This window comes from Vombatus ursinus, unplaced genomic scaffold (assembly GCF_900497805.2).
Source record: "Vombatus ursinus unplaced genomic scaffold, bare-nosed wombat genome assembly UNPS02014778.1, whole genome shotgun sequence".
Classification (NCBI taxonomy): Eukaryota; Metazoa; Chordata; class Mammalia; order Diprotodontia; family Vombatidae; genus Vombatus; species Vombatus ursinus.
This window is the reverse complement of record NW_020954556.1, coordinates 48,898,438-48,923,145: the sequence shown is the minus strand read 5'-3', so window position 1 is coordinate 48,923,145 and position 24,708 is coordinate 48,898,438. Positions and strand designations below refer to the sequence as shown.

At 36.2% G+C, this 24,708-nt stretch overlaps 1 protein-coding gene across 4 annotated transcripts in view; it reads right to left on the bottom strand.

The window, feature by feature from the left end:
* Nucleotides 1-24,708, bottom strand: part of SRBD1 (S1 RNA binding domain 1) — a 320,284-nt gene that overhangs the window by 36,786 nt on the left and 258,790 nt on the right. For 3 of the 4 annotated variants that reach the window (XM_027865580.1, XM_027865578.1, XM_027865579.1), the window contains 3 exons: nucleotides 5,437-5,543; nucleotides 3,857-4,033; nucleotides 1,330-1,518 (listed from right to left, as the gene is read on the bottom strand). In XM_027865580.1, the coding sequence (XP_027721381.1) occupies nucleotides 1,330-1,518; nucleotides 3,857-4,033; nucleotides 5,437-5,543 (473 nt within the window). The remainder of the gene's footprint in view (nucleotides 1-1,329; nucleotides 1,519-3,856; nucleotides 4,034-5,436; nucleotides 5,544-24,708) is intronic. The other variant, XM_027865581.1, reaches the window with a different exon arrangement.

Below are 24,708 nucleotides of genomic sequence, written 5' to 3'. Positions count from 1 at the left end.
TATGCCTTCTAAGGGTAACTGTGTTTCAGTGGAAAGAATATTGGCTCTTTAGTCAGAGAAGATAGTTTGAATTCCAGCTCTTCTACTTTACATCTCTATGACCTTGAGCAAGTCATTTCAGCTTCCAGAGGCTCAATTTCCTCAGCAGTAAAATGTAGGGATTGTACTAGATCAGGAGTTCTTATACTTCGTTGTGTTATGGACCCCTTTGGAAGTCTGGTGAAACCTATGGACCCCTTTTTGACATAATATTTTTAAATGTGTAAAATAAAATGCATAGGATTAAAAAGGAAATCAATTATATCAAAATAGTTATTCAATATTGTAAACAACCTGATAAACCCCAGTTTAAGAACCCCTGTGCTAAATGATCTCTGCGATTTCTTCTAGCTCTATAGAGCTGTGATCCTAGGATCCCCTTGAGGGTAATGTCCACGGCTCTTTCAAGCAACCCTTAGATGGCATGAATTAGAGGGCCTTCATCATGCTGGCTGTCCTCTGCATGTTCTCTAGCTCATCAATGTTCTCCTAAACTGTGGCACCCAGAAATGAACACAATATTCCCCTAATAATCTCCTATGCCAGTTCTTTCAGTACCCTTAGATGCCATTCATTTGGGTCATGCGACATCAAGGGCAGCTGTTCTCCATGTATTGTGTGATCCAGGGACACTGTTCTCCTTCCTATTTCTCACACACAACACTCCATCACTGTCTCCCATGTCTGGAATTCTCCTGCCTTCTCATCTCCATCTCCTGGCTTCCCTAGATTCCTTAATTTCAGCTAAAGTCCTACTTTCTGCAAGAAGCCAGTCCTTCTTAATCTCAGTGTCTTCCCTCTGAGACTACCCTCAATTTATCTTGTATATACCTTGCTTATACATAGTTGTCAGACTGTTGTCTCCCTCATTAGATAGTATATTCCTGGAGAGCAGGGACTGTTTGGTTTTTTTTCTGCCTTTCTTTGTATGCCCAGAACATAGCATAGTGTCTGGCCCACAGAAGATGCTTGGCAACGACTGGCTGACATGGATGTTCAGTAGTCATTAGGCAGGTTCTAATCAGTTGCATTTAATTAATTTTCAAAACACAAAGAAAAGTGAACAATATAATTTCTATGATATATTCTGAACTATTAGTATACAGTTATTTAACATGAAGCTGTATCAGACGCACTGGCTTCTTTCTTTACTGAGAAAAAATAATGAACCCTATAACTTAGCATTCAGAAAATTCCAAAAAAGTAATCAAATTAAACATGATCATATTTTTGGTCCCCAAAGCTGAATTAATAAAGTGCCCCATTTGCCCTTCTGGGTTTCAATCTTACCTCATAGCTATCTCATATGATTCTGGGTGGATACATGTTTGGTCCAAAGGATTTGGCTTCAGTGTAGCTTTTGGGGCTGTTTTGCTTTTTTTCTTGCCTTGTTTCTCATCTGTAAACTGAACATCTATCGGGGTTGTCACAGCAATGCTCAGGACTTGATCCCCTGCTGAAGATTCCTTTTGCAGACTGCTGTCACAAAGAAAGGGAGAGAGGACAGAAGGTAGGCCGACAGGCAGGGAGGTGGGACAACAGGGAGAAACGAAAACAGAGAGAGGGAGAGAGGGAGGAAGGGAGGAAGGAAGGAAGAAAGGAAAGGAGGGAAGGAGAGGATGAGTTTTGGTTATCACAATGTCTCTACCACAGATATATACAATCCAATTTTGGCCACTTACTCATTTCATAGAAATGTAAAATTTATCACTGACTTAAAACCAAAGTGTACCTTTGCATGTATGCATATACACATATATGTATATATGCTATGTGTTTATATAAACATATGTATATCTAAAACCAAATTTTATATTTATGCATGCATGCACAAATACGAATGAAACATACATTAACATTAGATTGTGAGAAAGGACTAATGTAACTTTTATTCATTCATCCATAAATTCACTTATTCAGTAAATATTAAGCATATAGTCTGTGACCAGTACTATGGTAGGCAGAATTAGAAAATCAGAGTGAGTTAAGGGTCAAAGGCAGTAAGTGGCATCTCATAAACTGGTGTTGGCTTCCTGGCAGCGACTTTCTCCTCCCTGTTTCCACATAATTTTGAGGATACCAAGTGCTCTTTTCTGATACTGTTTCATTTTTTTCTCTTTTATTATTCTTTTTATCCAGCTATCAGGTTCCTAAAAACACGGTCTCTAACCAATCACAAAATGATTCTATTAGTGATAAGGGAGAAACTAGGGATTCAGATCCAGACCCTCTGGGGTTTTGTGTGCTTTTTTTAGAAAAGGTACCCTGACAGAGGAAATAACAACCAACAAGTCTGGGCAAAGAAATCAGTGAAAAAATAAGCCATAAAGGCAAGGGTAACACCAAACAAGTATAGATGAACAATCTACTTTAAAAGCAGAAGCTCTCAGAGAGTTGTCATTAAGCTCATACCTGGCTACTACAGGATTCAGACAACTCTGCTGAATTACCCTTCTTCCTTGACTGAGGCAATGCTTTGAAGACTTTCTAGATATTACCTAGGACTAAGAATTGTGAGACACTTATAGACATTAAACTGCTAATTGGCTTCATAGTGGCCAAAATATCTTCCCCAACCAAATCCTCGCATTATAGTGTTTTACTCTCTTGGAGGCTGGACCTTGAAACTATAGAATTCTCTGGCAAAATACTGATTAGCTAATATAGATGAAAAGTTTTACCTGTGTAAAAATGTTCAGGCAGGTCAACTATTATCTTGCATATAAGCTGTTAACTGATGTAGTTATTTTGGAAAGTAGAATGGCAAAATACAATTTATTTTGTCTGGGCTTTGTAATTTCATTTCAAAAGCAATATAAGCATAGTATTTGTGCAGGATATTGTCCACCAGTGTGACTCTAAGGCAAAGCTCCTGCACCTTCCTTTCCTCCTCTGTTTTAAGAAAAGGACAATAAATCACCTTTGATAGATCAGAATATGTCTTCAAATCAATGAAAATATTAAATTCATTTCACTAGCTTCAAAAATAATTATGGTACAGCCAATTCTTTTCCTTCTATAAAATCTGCTGCTGTGATGTTGGTTATAAGTTTGAGTCAATGGGAAAAAATAAGCTAAGTAGCAAAAACTAAATTCAAAATGGTTAAACTTTCATTTTGAAGGAAAATGATAACGTATTTAAAATCCTTGTTTATCAATGGTTCTTCAGTAAAGGGCAAAATACCTACCATCAACTTATGTAAGGAATATTTCACATGACACAGCTTGATAAATTAACTATACTAATTTCAACATTTAAAAAACCTTAGATCTTTAAAAAGAAATAGATTCCAAAGAGTATTGCAGGATGAAGACTACTGTGAAATTTAAAGGAACTACAAATTTACTGGGGTGATTGTGCCCACTTGGAAGCCCTGAATCATTCTACAAAGGAAAAAAAATAAAATCCTAAATTTTGGTTTAGAGTAAGAGATGTCCACAAATATCAAAATCTTAGGAAACCATTCACAGGAGACTAGAGTTATTCAGGATAACATTTTAAAGACCCTTTTCAGTTTAAAAATAGATTTAGCAAATCTTTCTAATAACTTATGAGTTCTTAGATTTCATGTCTGGCTCCCCAAGATGGTGACAACATAATTTTAAAATATGTACAGGATGAGCACCTGGGCAACACAGAGCAGTATTTACAAAATGTGCTTTTTCCTAAGGATTCTGAACCCTCATTTCTTTGCAGCACCCCAACTTTCTTTACCTTGGCACCTGGTTTAGTATAGCTGAAGTCAACCAGAAACCTGCATGTCTTTTTCTAACATTTTCAGTTCTTAAGGATAACAAACCAGACTAGAAGAATCACCTGCAGAATGTTCTGATGTAATCTTGATTGAATCTGATAAAACCTGCACATTGTTGGAAAGATTTGGGACCCAGCCCTTTCACATTCTTTAGCTGCTCCCGATTAATAAAAGGCCCATTTTTCTCTCGCCATTCAATGATATTTTTGGCCCGGCTGGCATTCAGTCCTGCAATATGCCTAAAGAAGAAAACAAATGAGGTAAATGGCAGTAATAGTATGTTAAAAAACAAAGAAAAACTCCAAAAAGGGGTATTACCCAAAAGGACACGGATATTTTTCATAAGAACAAAAGTAACATCTTAATCTATAAGTCCTGTTTTAGAAAGGGTCAAAAAGCAAGTTGAATTAAGGAGGAGGTCAGCAGGAAAGAGAAGGGAATATAAGGTAGCAATAGTACTAAGAAATTCTAGCAAACTGATAACAATAAAGCAAGGAAAATCTGCGCCCTTTCACCCTTTCCAGATAGTTCATCTTCCTTGGAAAATTCACTCCAGTGATGATTTTGCCCATTCTCATTTAACTCATAGGATGAGACAGATAGAAGGCAATACAGATAGAAGTTCTGTGATCTATTTTTTCTGTCAGCCTGTTCTCATTAGTATAAAAAGTTCATGAAATACAATAAGATAGTTGATCATGAATATCACACATAATAATACATATCTCCTAGCAGAACACAAGATATCTTGCTTGATTTTAACAAAGCAGCATCTAATTAACTTTACATCATTTTAACTTTATGGGGTTATGGAGTACTCAGAGTTATGGCAGAAAAGCAACATCTTCAATATAGGAAGCATTCCCTACAATACTACTTATTGTACAAAATGGCCCAGATCTAGGGGACCTCATGCTATGGAAATAAATTCAAAGAATAGACAGGTTTTTTTATGTGTGGAGCAGCAGGAGAGAGATTGGTTGGGGGGAAGAAGGGAGAGGAACAAACATGGATTCTGCCCATAAAATATGACTGTACTTTATGGGTACTTTAATCATACCTCACATATGATGGAAAGAAATAGATAAGAGGAAAAGAGAAAAGGAAAAATCCTGAGTTAAGGAACAAGAAAAAAAGATCTGGAAACATTCTAAAAATTTTTCAAAAGGAAATTTGATTAGACAAAAATTAAAGACACAGGGAGGAAAGTGGCATAGTCTGAAACTTGGAGTGACCATAAACATTTATTTTCTGGTTGGTACTAGTGTGAACTTGTATGTAAGTAGTCCATTAACATATGGCGGGAAACCTCTTATCTATGTTAACCTGTGCACATTTATTTAACTTCTAGTCAGTGACACTAATGGATTCAATGACTAACATCTGTTCATTGTTTTGGATTTTACATACTGAAAGTGATAATGTGAGATGTTACTATAGTTTTGACTAAGTCTTCTCTTCTGAAACCCCTTTCCCCTTCCAAAGAGCTGTCAGTACCTTGCAGAGGTGATATGTGTTCTTCTTGATTTCCTGGACCCAGTAAGTGAACCCACAAATGCCTTCTTGCTCAAGCTGTGTTTGAGGCTTGAGGAAAACAAAACCCCTGACTCTCTGATCTATAGCCAGAGAATTCCCATCTCACCTTAATAGAATTTCTGAACAGATGTTGATATCCACTCCCACAAAGCTGACACACTCTTCCACCACACTATCCAGAGTTGCTTTCAATAAAGTCTGGGACACATCATGCTGAAAAGACAAAAGTCAAAGAATAATAAAAAATTAAGGGGATCTAGTTACTGAAAGAGACTATCGCTTTGCCTTTGCTACCCTTGAAGAGCTGAGGAATTGACAATACCGTAATGGCAATTTTCTCCGTTTCTTTTAAGTATGACAATGTATGAAGCAAGAGAAAAATCTTGCTTCTAGTACTTAACTGAATTCTCAGAATTTGGAGCCTTCCTCTCTATTATGATTATATGTTCTTTTCCTGACTATTTCAGTCCACAGTGATTTTGCCTACTCTGAAATTTTTTAACATGTTCTAACTTTCATCTCCCTATCTAGAGGCTTATAAATATGCCACAGTCTCTCACATTCTTTTAAAAATAAACAAAACACAAACAATATGACCCTACCATCCCCTTAAGATAGCATCCCGTCTCTTCTCCTTTTAACAATCAAACTGCTGGTGAGATATCTACATTTACTGCCATCACCTTTCCTCTCAATCTGGCTTCTGACTTGACCACAATCCAAAGAACTCTATCCAATCTGATAGCCTATCCTTGGATCTTTTCATTTCTTTCTGAAATCCCATCAACTCGCATGGATTCAATTATCAATCTATGAGATGACTCTCCAATCTTGACACAACTCCACCAACTGTGAATTTATATATAGCTTTTCCCATAAGCCTCTATAACATAAGCCATTTTTGTTTTCTGTCAGCTTTGTCAATCTGGTGGGTGGTAAGTGGAACCTCAGGGCTGCTTTAATGTGCATTTTTCTAATTAGTGGTGGTTTGGAGGAATTTTTACATGACTACTGATAGCTTGGATTTCTTACTACAAAAACTGCTTGTTCCTATCTCTTGACCATTTAGCAATTGGGAATGGCTCTTACTCTTATAAATTTGAATCAGCTCAAAGTTATCTTTTGCTTTGTTCCCCTGTCTATGTCACCCTTAATGTCTAACTCATGTATTGAGTTAGGGATTATCTTAGTAAAAAGGTGTGGGATGTTGCTCTCTTTCTAGTTTCTGCCAAAATGTTTTCCCAGAGTTTCTGCTGAATAATGAATTCCTACCCCAGGAGCTGGAGTCTTGGGGCTTATATTCATTTGCTTCTATATGTGGTATACCAAATCTATCCCACTGATTAACCATTTTTTTTTCAACTGGGATTGAACTATTTTGATGTTTACTGTTATGTGGTATAGTTTGAGATCGGGAGCTGCTAGGTTCCCTTTCTTCCCACCTCTTTCAATATTTCCCTCAAGATTCTTGGCCTCATGGGGGCAGCTAGGTGGTGCAATGCATAGAGCACCGACCCTGGAATCAGGAGGACCTCAGTTCAAATCCGACCTCAGACACTTACTAGCTAGCTGTGTGACCTTGAGCAAGTCACTTAACCCCACTGCCTCCAAAAAAACCCCAATATTCTTGGCCTTATGGTCCTCCAGGTGAATTTCATTATTATTTTTTCTAGTGCTATAAAGTAATCCTTTCATAGTTTGAATGGTATGTTACTGAATAAGTAAATTAACTTAGGTAGTATTGGTATTTTTTTTTATTATATAGGCTCAGCTTACCCATGAACAATTAATATTTCTTCAATCATTTAGGTCTGCCTTTAGTTCTGTTTTGTAATTGTATTCATAGAATTCCTGTGTATCTTGGCAAGCAGACGTGAAAGTCTTTCTGTAGTTATTTTCAATGGAATTTTACTTTCAATGTCATTTCACTGTGTTTTGTTAGTAATATGTAGAAATGTTAATAATTTATGTTGTTAAATTATATATCCTGAAACTGTGCTAAAGTACTAGAAGTTAAGAATATCTCGAAGGACAAGCTGTGTGAATTGATGCAGTGCTTTTTTTTTTTAAATCTATAAGGCAAAGAAAAAGAGAAACTTGAAAATTCAAATTTCAAAATAAAATTTTTTTTTGCATTAGTTAATGCGCCTGGTCTTCACATAAATTGTTTCAATTAATTTTTAATTGAACATTTAAGATTCTTTACATAAAATATCCTAATGTGCAAAATACTATATCAAAAGGGACATATGGGATGTTCGGGGAAGACTAGTACCTTTGGTATGAGGACTTGACAAGCCCTTATCAGGGCTGCTCATACTCCTTTGATGTCCACATTTCACTCAACTCTCACCTGTGGCTCCAAGAAGCTGTAGCATACACAGCAGCCACACTGTGGTAAAAACCATATTGGCAGATGGTTAAGGGTAACCAAAAGGCCTCAAACCCATTGGTGAGTTAGGGGGGTGCCTACCCAAGGCATGTGAGAATGTCCCCCTGGTGAAATGCGTAGATGAAAACAATTTGTTCTAATGGTCATGAAGGTGGCTAAAGCAGGAATTCCGGAGCACTTAGAGCTTGGTCAGATTTCAAAAACACCAAGGTCTTCCACTGCATCCCAGGCCATCACCAGTTGTCCAGACTTTTGACTAGCCACTAGACTTTGATGACTCAGGGAGAGTGACACGGATGACTTTGTGCAACTCTGCCTCACTCAAATCCAATTAACACACAATTCAAAACATCACTTTGTGATGTCACTGGTCCTCTTTGAAAACAAAGGATAAACAACAACAACAACTATATCAAATAATAGCTATAATAATTCTTGTTTTGTCCCACACTACCCCCCCACACACACACGCTTATTTGAAAGGACTACATTTTATCTGTATTGCATGGCTTTTGATATATATTATAAATTAATCCTACTAAGGAAAAGTCCAATTTATTCCTATGCTTTCTAGTGTTTCTAAAAGAAACGAATGTTGAATTTTTGCGGGGAGGGAGGGATTTGCCTAGGTCTGAAAGAGGAAGCATGCTGAAGCCTCTAACTATCCTGACTTTTACTGTCTACTTCTTTCTTTACTTCATTTACTTGTTATTTAAAGTATTTAGACACCATGTCACTAGTTGCATATATGTTAAACAATAATATCAACTCATTATTTAGGGTGCCTTTAAAAGCACAATATTGTTTCCCTGTTAATCTCTTTTAATCAGGATTCTTTTTGCTATTTCCTCATCAAAGACCATGACTACTAACTCTGTTTATCTTGTTTAAGTTCATCTGAAGCTTAACAGATTTTGCTCCAAGTCCTTTATTGTAATTTAACTTAATGCGAATCTTTCTGTTTCAAGTATGCTTCTTAAAAAATGCATATTGTCAGATTTTGCTAAGACATTCTATATTATTCTTCTCTTCAAATCAAGACAATTGTACTACCAAGGTCACAGAGCTTTGGAAAAAATATTGTAAAAGCTATAAAGTGCTAATACGAGTGTGAGTTATTATTATTGTTGCTGCTATTTGTAGGTGGAAGAGATTATTTCAAGCAGATAGGGCAGGTGCATGGAAGAGCTGAGACTTTAAAAAGGGGTTAGATTTCAATAGATGGAGAAAGGAATAAAGATATAGTCTAATGAAAGCAAAGGCATAGATGCGGGAAAATACAGGGCATATTCCAGAAATGGTGGTAGTCTAGTTTGTTGAAAACATACCATTAATTTGGTACCTACTTTATAGTGACTCACACTATACTTCCAGTTTCCTATGTCTCCTCATTTATATACTGCAAGCTCCTTTGGGAACAGAGACTGTCTCACAATGTTCTTTCTGTGCTGGCAGGCAATCATGTTCATTGATGTTAATAGTAGGAGTTCAGCTATGCAACTCAGCAGTTGCCAAATTACTGGGTTTCAAGTTAAAATCTCATCCCTGAATATGAATCAATAAACTAAGTCATATAAACTCTGAATGAGTTTTTTATGGTAGCAATTATTCCTGCCCTCTCAGCATCATAAATAGAGAGCAGTGAGTCTGTTAACTTTAAGTTCTTTGAAAAATGGGAATTACATATTTACCTTCTAGAGTTGTTATGATTATATTATCATTGTAATTTAGTAATAGAGACAATGGATATGAAATACAGCTGAGAACCAAGAAGGAAACAAAAAAAGCTGCTGGGTAACCTAATTAGCTCACAAAACCCATATATTAAAGCTTACTTTACTCAGGAAAACACTTTTAAACTCTTACTTGGAACTTGATGACTCTTTCTTTAGATATGGTATTTGCTAGCTAACACTTGATATTTGTGGATGACTGTTAACTGCATCAAATTCTAAAATATTACATAGCTTACTAATTAGGATCTATAACCAGTCAAAAAAGGTTTGGCTTATTTACACAGGAAAAAGCCAAGAGTATAAAGAATGCTCAGGGTTCAGACTATGATATGGAAATGGATGAGAACCCATGGAGAAGGTCCATCAGTATCTACATCCTGTTCTCAAACAGATTTATTTCACTGACATGAGTATTCTCTACAAAGATACTGATTGCAACCTGAATTTGCCCATCCTGTGAGATCCTTGGCAGTGACATCCTGTTTATAACAGAAAGTCCAAAGTCCACTCAAAATGCTGGAAAGCCTTTCTCACTTTCTCTTGACATCACAAGGATACCAATGGAATATATGACCTGTATATGGATTATTTTCTTACTCACGACACAGCCAGTCCATCTTTTTTTTCATTCATCCATCTATTTGATTGCAATATGCTGCAGCCCATATACACCCACCATGTATTTCTCCTTTACCCACTGAGTGATCCTCAACTTCAGTTCCTCTGAGACTGTTACATCCCATTATCCACAGTAAAACAATACAAGTGGAAGAATATTGGAAGAAAGAAAGAGGTATTTATTAAGTGTCTACTATATGCCAGCCACTGTGAGAGCCTTATAAATATTACCTTATTTAATCTTCACAACAACCCTTGGAGATGGTTGTGTATTATTATCCTTATTCTATAGATGAGGACAGTGGGTAAGTTACTTGCCCAGGGTCACACAGCTAGTAAGTAGTGTTTTAAAAAAAATAGGTCTTTTCAGGAAGAACCTTAAGGTTTTTAGAATAACTGCAGTCTCTGTTTCTCTCCCTCCCACTCCCTCCCTCCCTCCCTCCATATTTCTTTCAGTCCTATTCTATCCTCCACTCCCCCAAACACACAAACCAGGAAAGTGCTGATAAATGGTTAACTAGCTTTCTGAAAAGTAGGGACACATTTAAAAAGTTTAATCTGCTTTATTAATATGTTCTCCATCACTTTCTTAAGTCTAAAATAATAAATGAAACTTGATTGAAATCCACCATTTTTGAGGTATAAATGCTCATAATAAAAAATTTTAAATTGGCTCTCCTGAGTCCATACTAGCTGGCTCCAACACACTTGTGGTTATGACAAACTTTTCAATGATGACAGATTTCAGTTAGGAGGTCCTGCATTCTTCTGAGGCTTGATACAATTAAAACAATGTCATTCATTAATAAAATAATAATAATGATGATGATGATGATGATGATGGCAGCAGCAAGAGAAGCTAGGTGGCTCAGTGGATAGAGCACCAGGCTTGGAATCAGAAAGATTTCCTTTCCTGAGTTCAAATCTGGTCTCAGCCACTTAGTAGCTGTGTGACCCTGGGCAAGTCCCTTGACCCCGTTTGCCTTAGTTTCCTCTCTTGTAAAATGAGCTGGAGAAGGAAACGGCAAACCACTCCAGTATTTCTGCCAAGAAAATCCCAAATGGGGTCAACAAAGAGTCCAACACAACTGAAACACCTAAATAATAACGTAATTAGCATAGTCATGTGAGTGCCAGGTTTTTTGCCCTTCATTTGGCTTATTTTTAAAATGTATGAATGAGTAGCTTATTTAATATGAAACATCAAGGAATATCCATTTGATTTTTCTTCTATCTGATGCTTAGTCAATTTCTTTTGAGTGACCATTGAACTTTCTGAAGACAGCCTAAAATATCCTGGGGCTTAAGAAAATCAGAACAATGTCTTCCACAAATGGGAGTACCTGGAAAACCATCTGCAGGGAGTCAGTCTTCTATTTGGATCTTGATAGTAGCAAACTTCTTTGATGAGCACTTGTCTTCCTTGTTTTATGCCTTGCTAGGCATCAATAATCAGAGGTTCATTTAGCAAAGTTATCTCATTGGTTGCATTTATCGAGAAATCTTGTATGATTTTAAAATACACACTAGAGACTCCTTTCACATTATGAACAATATCTGTTGTCCAAATGGTGACACCCAATTGCATGACGAATCCATTGAGTCAGTCCATCAACAATTTAATAATAGTTCACATTTATATAATACCTTAAGTTTTGTGAGTTTTCTTTACAAATATCATCTTATTTGATCCTTAGAGCAACCCCAAGAGGTAGGTGCTGTTATTATCTTCATTTTACAGATGAGGAAACCAGGACTCAGAGAGGCTAAGTTTTGCCTAAGGTCACACAGCAAGTAAGTATATGCTCCATTTTCCATCAGTAGCTCTGCTTGGTTTGACTCCACAAAACATCATGCCTCCCCCAGGATTAGCTGATCTCATCACCATCCAGACCGACTCAGCTTTTGATACCCAACACCTTCTCAACTCTCTCAGTTGCATCTCCCTTCTGATTAGAGGGTTAGAGGGAAATAAATTTCTCCCTAAGCCTTACTTTAGAGAGGGCTCAGAATTCTCTATTTTCTTTCCTGGAACATACTCCTACCCACCCACTGCCATCTTTTTAGCTTCCTTTTGTGTATCATCTTTCCCCATTAGACTGTTAGTTCCTTGAGGCCAGAGGGTGTTGGTTGGGAGTCAAAGAGAAGGAAAGGAGGACAAGAAAAAAATGCTGAAAAGAAAAAACAAACTGTTTTCACATGCAAGTCATTGTTGTTAACAAGCTACAACCAACTTAGACTCATGTATCTATTTCTCCACTGCTTTTCGAGTTGTCTGTGATTTTGATTTTTCTATAGTTCTAAAGTATACCATTATTTAGAGGCATATGATCATCACTGGGATAATATTAAATTCAATAAGTATTATTAAGCATCTCTTATACATTACACAATGGGATACAAAGACAAAAAATAAGATAGTGCCTGCCCAACTGCGTTTACATTTCACAGGGTAAAAATACTTCAATATACAAAGGGTAAATGCAAAGTAATTTCAGAAAAAGATCATGTAGGACCTGTCACTTGAGCTGAGACTTGAACGGAACCAAGGATTTGAAGAAGCAGAGGAGAGAAGGGAGAGTTCTGGGAAAGCGGAACAGTCTACACAAAAGCAAAGAGTGGGGAGATAGAACATCCATGTATGAGAGGGAAATAGCAATTAAGCAAATTTACTGGAAAAAAGTGTGTGGTGTGTATAAGAGAAAAAATGTGAAATTAGTCTAGAAAGATAGGATGGTTATATTATGAAGAACTTTGAATACTGTTAAGGGCTATTAAAGGGTCCCCTGAACTTGTCTTTTTGAGTTGCCATATTTTCCAGAAACAATGGACCCAAGCATGCAGGAGGCCCTGACTGTGCCAAGGATGAAGCTGCCTTGCCCCTCCCCCAACAGCTGACATAATTGTTTGCACCCCAAGCTGAATTCCCTGTGTGTCCTTGGGAGGCAGGACAGGAGCCAGTCAGTCTGTGCCAGGCTGGGATAGAGCTTGTGCAGCTGGGTCCTTTGCAGATAAGCGGACCATCCTATTTTCAGAGTCTAGAAGTTCTTAAGGGAAAAAAATGTGTGCAGCTTTTGCCATTGCCTTGCTCCTCCAACTCTGGGAACCCTTTTCATCCTTTTTCCCACCTTTACAGCACCTTTCAGCTCCCATGCCATGCCCCTTTCTGTTTTCTCCTCCTCCTTTTGTTGTACTGTCATAAACATGCAAACTTCTGTAAGGACTGTCAACTCTTGGGGTTCCGCATGCATGTTCATTTCTCTTGTAATAAACCTGGTTTTTCACATAAGTCTCATGATGTTGTGATTGCCTATTGACAGTACTAAATAGAAGAGTTTCAATTTTAGAGGCCATAAGGAGTCAGTAAAGTATTTTGAACAGTGGAGTGATATGGTTAGATTTAGGCTTTATGAAAATCAATTTGAACTTTCTGGAGGATGGACTGAAGAAAGGAAAGACTAGAAGTTGAGAGACCAATTAGGAGGTTATTTAAGTGGGACAGACAAGAGATAATAAGGGCCTGAACTGGAGTAGTAAATATATGAGTGGAGAAAAGGGGATGGATGTAATATAATGAAGGAGTTCTTGGCCAATGAACTTCCTGGGAGAACTGAAAACATTGTACAATATCCAAGAAGCAATTAAGTCTAATCTTTCCTTTCATTTAATTTCGGGCTATCTGTAACATCTGTCTAAGATATGTAACACTGACAGGCTAACTCAATTAGCTCATCCAATTGAATACAGTAACTTGGATCACAGAAAAATTTGTGTAATATTTGCTTTTCATTCACTTTGATTTTTTGGTGTGGATAGTTATTTAGGTCAACTACTTAAGTAATTACAGATTTCACTGACATTGCTTTTTTAATATTTTGGTGAAATTAGCTCAGTGTTATCTGCAAATAAGATCACCTTACTACTGATCAACAAAGCATCTCCATGACATTGGTAATGAACATATACCTCCTCATTTTATACCTTGAGGTTGATACTCAGCTTATCATCAAATTTCCAAGGTTACATCTTTCACAGGTCCTGGATCCATGACAAGGATGTGACAAGAATGCATTTTTCATAAGGATTATGATTTTAACAGGCATGAGATAGCTACCTTATTTAGAGAGTGCTCTGAAAGCTACTTTTTTTTCCCTGAGTCAAACTGTTCTTTTAAAAAAATTTATAAAAATTAGGCAGAGTGTTATCATATTCTTTGCAACTTGCCATCAGGTGTCTTTTATGGATAAATTATTTTTTCTTTTAAAACCTTTGCATCTAGGAGATATTTTGAAAATGAATTCCTGACATGTTTTTCTGAAAATATTTGGCCAGGTCTTACAAACATCACTTTTTTAAATGCCAATATCACTTCCTCATGTACTGAGGTAGCACAGTCCAAATTTGGTGGTTTCATTAACATCACTGATGAGAACACATACACAAGAACGTTTGTTTTCTTCACGCTTATCTGATATGCACATTCCAACTGCAATTTTAATGACAAATAATCTCAGCATGATCTGGATTTCATCACATTCTCTGACAGTACATTTTCACTTCAACTATATTTCACCATTTTTTTGAGGTATTTTTGCTTGTAATCTCTTCCATCTTGCTCTTTTGTAATATTTGAAAAGTTTGTACTTTGTACATTTTTCGGGGGGGTCTTTGACAGTTTTGTATATCTGCCCATTAAGGAAGCAAAGATATAACAAAGATGGTTTCAGGACTCTCTGTGGTCATTGTCATGAATCTCTTAAAGTTTTCAAGAAAAAAGCAATGTAATTAATACTTGTTTACACATTTGACAATCCTCCATTTTTCAGTCAACAGCTTATTTTAGTAGGTTGAGTGGGAACTACTATAACTGCATGAAGTGTCCTCTCATCTCTTTCTTCTAATATGGCAGTGATTTTCACTGTCACACTAACCAGTAAATCATGACCACACAGAAACAGGTAATTCTGAAACAACTTCCACACTGGTAATCAATCCTCTTTTTTTCTATTAAATAGAGTCAATTACAATTTTTGGGATGAAATTCGGTGTTCCCCATGTCTATTACCTCGTGATATTCTTCTTAAAGGAGTATTTATAATATATAGTCATGTAACTTCTAAGTAGTCTACAAGTCTTTGGTCTCTTTATTTCCTTATCTCAAACCATATTTTAAAGCAGTTTTTAACATCTACCATGTCACCACTTTCATACTGCTATAACAAAGTATCAAGGCATATACTGACTTGGTTTGTAGGATTTCATCAAGTTCTTCATAGAATTTCTCTATTCCTTCATCTAATTTAATAGATGTAGAAACAAAGCGAAAATTATCTTTTAGCTCAACTAGAGGGTAATAATATCTGTAAAGTTAGATGACAAAATTGCTCATAAAATGATGTTTATTATTTCCTTTGACCACACAACGAAAGCAACTCCAGCATCTCCTTTATTTGCCATTTTGAGGTCAGACTGGGCTCTGTTCTTTCCAATTGGACAGAAGTTGATTTTACCTTTCCAACATCTCTTGTATATGCCCCCCATCTCTCCTCTGACACTGTCACTACTCTAGTGTAGGATCTCATCACCTTATATCAAACTACTGTAATAACCTACTGGTGGGTCTGCCTACCTAAAGACTCCCCCTACTTGAACTCATCCTCCAGTCTGCCACAAACTGACTTTCCTAAAGTACAGGTCCAATCATGTTACTCCCTTTACTCAAGAAAAAACTTTAGTGGTTTCCTATTGCTTCCAGGGTGAAATACAAAATGTTCTTCTGGCATTCAAAGCCATAGGCCCCTCCTATCTTTCCAGTCTTCTTACCATCTTACTCATTACAATATGCACTTGATGATCCAGTGATACTGGTCACCTGCCTGTTCCATAAATAAGACACTCCATCACTTGGTTTTGAGCATGGAATGCTCTCTATCTTCAACTCCCTGTACTGACTTCCCCAGTTTCCTTTAAGTCCCATCTAAAAGTCGATCTTCAACAGGAAGTCTTTCCCAAACTCTCTTAATTCTAATGCCTTTCCTCTGTTACTTATTTCCTATTTTTCAGTACATAGCTTGTTTTGTATAGATTTGTTTGCATGTTGTCTTCTCCATTAGATTATAAGCTGCTTGAGGGCAGGGGCTGTTTTGTGTCCCTTTTTGTATCCCCAGCCCTGAGCACAGCGCCTGGAATACTGTAGGCACTTAATAAACATTAATATGAAAGTGGTTCACTTCTTCCAAAAGTGAAGTAACTCTGGTCCTTGAACAACTTTAGACATTTAGAACACAAACAGTTAAATTAATGTTTATAGTCTAAAAACTAGTAATTCTTAAAATCCTTAGTCTCCCTTTCCATGACTCTTCCAAATGTATTCCTATGACAGTTCAACAGCATATACACAATTCTTGGTACCCACTAAACGTTACAAGAAATTTGTATTCTTTTTCATGGATCTAATTCTATCCACCAAATCTATGATCTTTGGATGTTATGTTCAATCACGGGATACAACATATTTGGGATGATTCTCATCAGAAGGGGGAAAAAAAACACTCCCCAGAAGCTTGACCAGGAAAATGAAAATTTTCTAAAGAGGAGATAATCCAATCACCATGTTTCTAGAGCCTAAGGGATCTTAAAAGTCACTCAGGCAAATCTGGGCTGAGTCACAGTGGTTTTGAGAGACATACTGCAAGAACAACAGGTTGATTATCATCCAAAAAAACAGTTATTTTGTCCAATTATTTTACTCTATTGCAACCATTCAGCTTTCCATAATGAATTCCTTGAAAGCTTTAAATGCTATAATATCAATAATGACCACTATGATGCAGCAAATTCTAGAAGAGTAATCTGTTTTGAGAACAAATTATTTGGACTAGTTTTCACTCCCGACCAGATGACTTGGGAATAAACATGTTTAGTGTGTATGGGATTTAAAAGTTGTCATGATCAACAGAAGGAAATTCTCAAAAGCTATTATAGTACAGAAAAAATTAGTGAGCTTGATTTTAATAAGAAATGTAGGGCTGAAAAATTCTTGAACCAGCTTCTCCTAAGCTATAAGGTCTAATGGTTATTATATAATAACAACAGGATTTCTGCTGTTGACTGGAAAGTCAGATGTCTGGACTTCAAATATTGGCTTTGCTGAGATAATGAAGTACTAGGAAATAAATTAAAGACCTTAGGAAAAGGATTAGTGGATTTTTGTTTGTTTGTTTGTTTGTTTTTATCACTACTTCTTAATAAAGGCAAGAACTTCAGAAGAAAAAAGGCAGCCTTGAGAAGTGAATCTTTGGTGAAAAAGATAGTCTGAGAATGAAATTCGAATTGTGAACCACAAGAAAAATATAGAAATCATGGTATCTTGGCCAACCTACAAAGGCATGGCAAAATTATATATCTATAGTTTTACACATATGTCAAGAGTGCTTTAAACTTAAAAGGAAAAAAAACACCTCTGTATATCCTCCAAGTTGGATCTTATAGCAAGTCAGTCAATAAATATTTGTTAAGTGCCACTATGTGCCAGGTTACTAAATGCATGAGCAGCAGCAATGAAAAACAGTAGTAGGGACACAAACATCAACAGTAACAAAATCTAAGAAACTAGCAATAAGATCTCAGATTTCTCCTTCCCCAAAGGTATGCCATTTATTAGCAAAGCATGCATGTATAATAAACTGGGTCCAGGGCCCCTCAGCAGGCACAAGGATTCCAAATATAGATTTTTACACGAATTGTTATGCATTAAAAGAAAACAATAAACAGGATACAGAACAGGATGTATGATTAGATAATCTGATTTCTTATTGCAGGAAAGATTAAGGACTTTCTAAGTTGGGAGGGGAAAAGTGAGTTAATAGAATTCCCCCAAATCAGGTGATTTACAGGAAAACGACAAATTGGAGGTTGTTCAAAAACTGGAGTCAGTTTTCATAAGATGAAGTCAGTTTGCTTGTCACAATTTGTATATTTCAAAGACTTTTGGTCTAGTTAGATCTTGACACCTAGGGTCACACTAAAAAGATCTGCTTATTAAACTGATTTGATTTTATTGAGATTGACAGAAAGCAGAGTCTAGCGGACAGAATGCTTTACCTGGCAGCTAGGTGATCCAGTGGATAGCACTGGACTTAGAATCTTATTAGTTGTGCAACACTAGGGAAAGTCACTCAACCTCTGTCAGTCAATCAATTCAATCAATCAACATTTATTAAGCACCTGCAATGTGCCAGACACTGTGCTAAGCACTGGGAATACAAAAAGAGGGAAAAGACAGTCACTGCCCTCAAAGAGTTTAGAATCTAACTGGGGTGAGACCTTTGTCTGCCTCAATTTCCTCATCTGTAAAATGGGAATAACAATTGCATTCAAAAATCACCAAAGGTTTAATTTTTCAACACTATATTCAGCTCTATATTTTCCTTATTTATCTTTCTGTTCATCTTATTCACCTCTGAGGGAGAATATTAAAAGCATTTTACAATTATTATACTACTATCATTGACATTTTGGTATTCTACTAGCATTTCCTTTATAAAATTATACACTGTGCCATCTGAGGCATACATACTTAATAATGTACAAAGTTATTTTAAACATAATGTAGTTTCTCTCACTCCTTCTATATTAACAATGTTTATTATTATCTTATCTGGAAGCTTGATAGTGATTCCTATATTCCCTGCTTTATATTCTTTATATTCTGCTTTAGGCAAAGCAGAGTGAATTCTGTTCAAACCCCTCAAGGTTACCGTATTGTATCTAGATGCTTTGAGAGTGTGGTTTTTATGTACAGCAAATTATTTGGATTTATTTTCTTATTCTTTCTTTCATTTTACTGGGAAGTTTAAACCACTGATATTTAATAATTTTTAAGTCTGGGCTTTTTCTGATTAAATACCATCATTTCTCCAATGTGTGGGGGTGGGTGAATTTGGAGGGGTTAGTAATTATTCTTACTCACTAACTCCATTTACTCTCTGAGGTTTCTTCTCACAGTGCTCCTTCCATTTTTACTACATCCCTACATTGGCAGAATGAGTGATTTAAAAATTCAGTACATTCTGCTTTCAAGCCCAAGCAGACAAGAATTTGACTAAAGATTATCCCTTGCTTCCTCTTAGACTGTCCCCTGCCAAGCTTCAGTCTTGGTCACTGTCATTAGTGCCTATACATGTTCTGATGAATGAAGGTGGAGAAAATTGCAACCATCCTGAGAAGTATATAACCTCAAATGGTCCCTTACTGATAAGCAACCCTTTAACATCTCCCTAATTAACTCATTATTACACTCACTACAGAAGGTCTTCCAAATCTGATGTCCCTCCTCCAACCTCCTATGGTACTTCCTCTCCCCACTTACTCAGCTAAGAGTCTTGCCTCATATTTTACTGAAAAAATTGGGGTCATTTGCTGAAAATCCCATCTTCTTCCCTTCTCCTTATCTCACATCATCCTTCTGCCACTGTATCTTCTTTCAGCTCCATCTCACATGAACAAATAGCTCTTCTCCTTGGTAAGGCCAAATCCTTTTTATAAATGTTTTTGTACATATTGGTCCTTTTCCTCTTTCTTTGATCTTTTTGGGGCTATAGACTCTTGGTCAAAAGTTACCCACTTTATAATAGCTTTTTGGCCACAGCTTTCCAGTGCCTATAGCACCAATAGTAGATCTAATGGACCTATTTTTCTACAACCCCTCTAGAATCTGTCATTTTCCTATTTTTGTCAACTTTACCAATCTGAAGAGTGTGAGGTGGTACCTCAGAGTAGCTATAATTTGCATTTCTCTATTGATAGTGATTTCTATTATTTTCCATAAGACTATCAATAGCTTGGATTGTTCCCTCTGAAAACTGCCTATGGCTATTCATATCCTTTGGCCAAATAACTGGGAATGGGTTTTTGAGTTTTATAAATCTGAATGTTTCCTGTGTGTCTAAGGAATAAGATTTTTATTTCAAAAAAAAAAAAACACAAAAAGAAAACAAAAAACAAAAACAAAACAAAACAAAACCTTGCCACAAAGATTTTTGCTCAATTTCCTGCTTCCATTCTAATTTAGCTGTACTGGTTTTGTTGGTGAAAAAAAATTAACTTTATGTAATCAGAACTGTCCGTTTTATTTGCTTTGAAGCTATTTCTTATTTGGTCATAAACTCTTCTATCCACAGATATGATGAGTAATATTTTTCCTATGCTCCACTAATTTGTGATGATGTAACCCTTTATGCTTAACTTATGCACCCATCTGGAATTTGTCTTGGTATATGGGGTGAGATGCTAGTCTACACCTAGTTTCTGCCTCATTGCTTTCAATTTTCCCAACAGTTTTTGGTGAGCAGTCAGTTCTTTCTCCAATAGCAGGAATCTTCCACTTTAACAATAATAACAGCACTTATTTGCTTCTACATATTATGTGCCTAATCTATTCCACTGACTAACACTTCTCTATTTCTTCTTCCTTGTTTTCATTTGATCTTAATTGAAAAGCTAATAGCTTTTTCCATTATAGGATGATGCTGTCTCTTGGTTTCAAGTAGATTCTACTTATCTTATTAAAGAAATTTCCATTTATTACTATTCTTTCTAGTGGTTTTTTTTTTTTAAACAGAAGTTCAGGTGGTATCTTGTCAAAAGTTGTTTTCTGTATGAAAAGACATAATCATATGATTTTTGTTGTTTTTGTTATTAATATGGCTAATTATGTTTGTATCTTCCAAATATAGAACCAGCGCTGTAATTCTTGGTATAAATCCAATCTGAGCCTATTGTGATAAGTTGCTAAAGTCACCTTGCTAATATTTTGTTTAAAATTACTACATGAATATTCACTTATATTGATATCAATATTTGAGGATATTGGCCATTAGCTTTCTTTCCCTGTTTTAACTCTCCCTGGTTTAGGTACCAAGACCATATTCGTATCATGGAAAGAATTTGGTAGGATTTCTTCTTTTCATACTTTTTTCAAACACTTTAAGTAGTACTGTTAACTGTTCTTTAAATGTTTGAAATAATTTGCTTTTAAATCCATCTAGTCTTGTCTCCTCCCTTACCTTCCTCATTCCTATCCCCCAACCCCCTGGTTTTGGGAGTTCATTTACAGCTTATTTAATTTCTTTTTCTAAGATTATTTAAGTCCTCTACTTCCTGTACAATTAATCTGGGCAATTAATACTTTTGTAAATATTCATATGCTTCATTGAGATCATTAGTTTTGCTAGCATGTAATTGAGTGAAATGGCAACAAATAATTTGTCTTATTCATTTGTTGGGAATTTATGTTTTTCATTAGATACCAGAACATTCCATTTTTTTCTTTCTTTTTAAAATCAAGAGAGTTAATGGCCTATGTATTTTATTGTTTTGTTCCTCTGTCCTCCCCCAAAAGCTCCTATTTTTTAAATTATTTTGAACTATCAATAATCACTTCCATAAGCTTTTGAGTTTTAAATTTTTTCTCCCCCTTTCTCCCCATCTCCCTCCCCAAGACAGCGCACAATCTGATATGGGCTATACATATACATTCCTATTAAACATATTTTCACATTAGTGATGTTGTAAGCAAGAATTAGAACCAATAGAAGGAACCACCAGAAAGAGGAAACAAAACACAACAAAAGAAAAAAAATAGCAAATAGTATGCTTCAATCTGCATTCAAACTCCATAGTTCTTTCTTTGGATGTGGATAGCATTTTCCATCATGAGGCCTTTGGAGATGTCTTAGATCCTTGTACTGCTGAGAAGGTCTATCCATATTAGTCATTGCATAACATGGCTGTTATCGTGTACAACATTATCCTGGTTCTGCTCATTTCACTCTGCATCAGACCATACAGGTCTTTCTAGTTTTTTCTGAAGTCAGCCTGTTCATTATTTCTTATAGTACAATAGTATTCTATTATATTCATATACCACAACTTGTTCAGCCATTCCCCAATTGATGGACATCTTCTCAATTTCCAATTCTTTGCTACCACAAAAAGAGCTGCTATAAATATTTTTTATACATGTGGGTCCTTTTCCCATTTATATGATCTCTTTGGGATATAGCCCTAGAAGTGCTATTGCTGGGTCAAAGGGTATGCACATTTTCATAGCCTTTTGGGCATAGTTCCAAATTGCTCTCCAAAATGGTTGGATCAGTTCACAACTCCACCAACAATGCATTAGGTTTCCAATTTTCCTACATCTTCTCCAACATTTATCATTTTCCTGTTTTGTCATGTTGGCCATTCTGATAGGTGTGATGTGGTCTCTCAAGAGTTGTTTTGATTTGCATTTCTCTAATCACTAGTGATTTAGAGAATTTTTTCATATAACTATAGATAGCTTTAATTTCTTCATCTGAGAACTGCCTGTTCATATCCTTTGACCATTTATTAATTGGGGAATGACTTGTATTCTTATAAATTTGCCTTAATTCTCTATATATTTTAGAAATGAGGCTCTTATCAGAGACACTGGTTGTAAAAATTCTTTCCCAGTTGTCTACTTTCCTTCTAATCTTGGTTGCATTGGCTTTGTTTGTGAAAAACTTTTCAATTTAATGTAATCAAAGTTATCCATTTTGCACTTCATAATGTTCTCTATCCCCCGTTTGGTCATGAATTCTTCTGTTCTCCATAAATCTGATAGGTAAACTATTCCTTGCTCCCCCAGTGTGCTTACAGTATCAGCCTTTCTATCCAAATCATGAACCCATTTTGACTTTATTTTGGCATATGGTATGAGATTTTGTTCTATGCCTAGTTTCTGCCATACTCTTTTCCAGTTTTCCCAGCAGTTTTTGTCAAAGAGTGAGTTCTTATCCCAGAAGCTGGGGTCTTTGGGTTTATCAAATAATAGATTACTATAGTCATTGACTTCTGTGTCTTGCATACTTAACCTATTCCACTGATCCATCACTCTATTTCTTAGCCAATACCAAGCGGTTTTGATGACTGCTGCTTTATAATACAATTTAAGACATGGAACGGCTAGGCCACCTTCCCCTGAATTTCTTTTCATTAGTTCCCTTGATATTCTGGACCTTCTGTTATTCCAAATGAATCTTGTTATTATTTTTTCTAACTCTATAAAATAATTTTTTGGTAGTTTGATTGGTATGGAGTAAGTAAATTAGCTTGGGTAGAATTGTCATTTTTATTATATTAGCTCAGCCTACCCATGAGCAACTGATGTTTTTCCAATTATTTAGATCTGAATTTATTTGTGTAATTTTTATTAATCTTTAAAAAAAGATTTTATTCCAATCTCTTCTTTCCTTGGTAGTGGTGGCTGCTAAATTGTGTGATTCTGATTGTGGCTTCTTGGTATTTGAATTTTTCTTTCTGGCTGCTAGTGGCATCTGGATTTTGGCTATAATATTCCTGGGAGTATTTGTTTGGAAGTTTCCTTAAGATGGTGACCAAATTAATTATTTCCATTTTGTCCTGTGGTTCTAAGAGATCTGGGCAATTTTCTGATTTCTTCAATTTCAACATGATGGCTAGGCTCTTTGAAGTCATAGTTATCAGGCATTTCAATGACTCTTTTTTTTTCCTCTTTGATCTGTTTTCCAGGTCATTTGTACTATTTCTTTGTACATTCGTCATTTGTACATTTGTACAAATGTACATTTCTACATTTCTTCCTTCTACTTCACCATCTAAGTACAAAGTAGAGGAGATTTCCCTAGACAGTAGTTCATCCAAAAAAAGATCTAGATATTGGAGTAGAGTCAACATGGTGAAGTAGAAGGAAGAAATATAGCTCAGCTCTTCTATCTAACTTCCTCCATAAATAACTGACCTGGAAAACAGATAAAAAAGATTATTATCGCCATTTTACAAATGAGCAAACTGAGATTTAGGTTATTTGCCCAAAGTTGTTAACAATAATAATAAAGAATAATAAACAACTCAGATTAAATTATTTGACAAAGCTATAAGTTTCAGAAGCTAAATTCACACCTACGTATCTCTGATGTCAAAACCACCTCTTTTTCTGCTACACCAACACTTAGTAAAATGCAAGTGAAGCTTAGAAAGATCCAGAATACTTGGCTCAGTCAGAAGGCAGATGAAATTCAGTTTTATGCTGATAGTAACAATTCAAAGTGTTTTTATGACGCCTTTTATGGACCATAGATCTATGGAGCATCTCAACTACTCAGTGTTGATGGAATACATTGATCAGTGATAAAGACATGATCCTAGAAGGATGGGCTGAACACTTTCATAGTGTTCAGAACTGACTCATCAATCACTATTGAAGCCAATGACCACATAACGTAGGTTGAAGCCAAACTGACTAGTCGAACTTCCAATGGAAGAAGAGGCTCTGAATGCCATTAGGCTCCTCTCCTAGGGCAGAGTGCCCGGTGCTGATTCCATTCCAGCTGAGATTTACAAGGCCGGAGGTTCACTGCTCATGCAAAAACCGACCGAAATCTTCCTGGTTACATGGCAAAAGGAGATTATCCTAGAGGAGTTCAAGGATACCTCCATCATCCACCTCTATAAAGGAAAAGGAATTAGGCTGTCCTGGGACAATCAAAGAGGAAGAGAGGGGGTCTCTCTCTTAGTCAATGCTGGCAAGATTCTTGCCAGTCTCCCCTTAACAGGCTGATCCTTCACC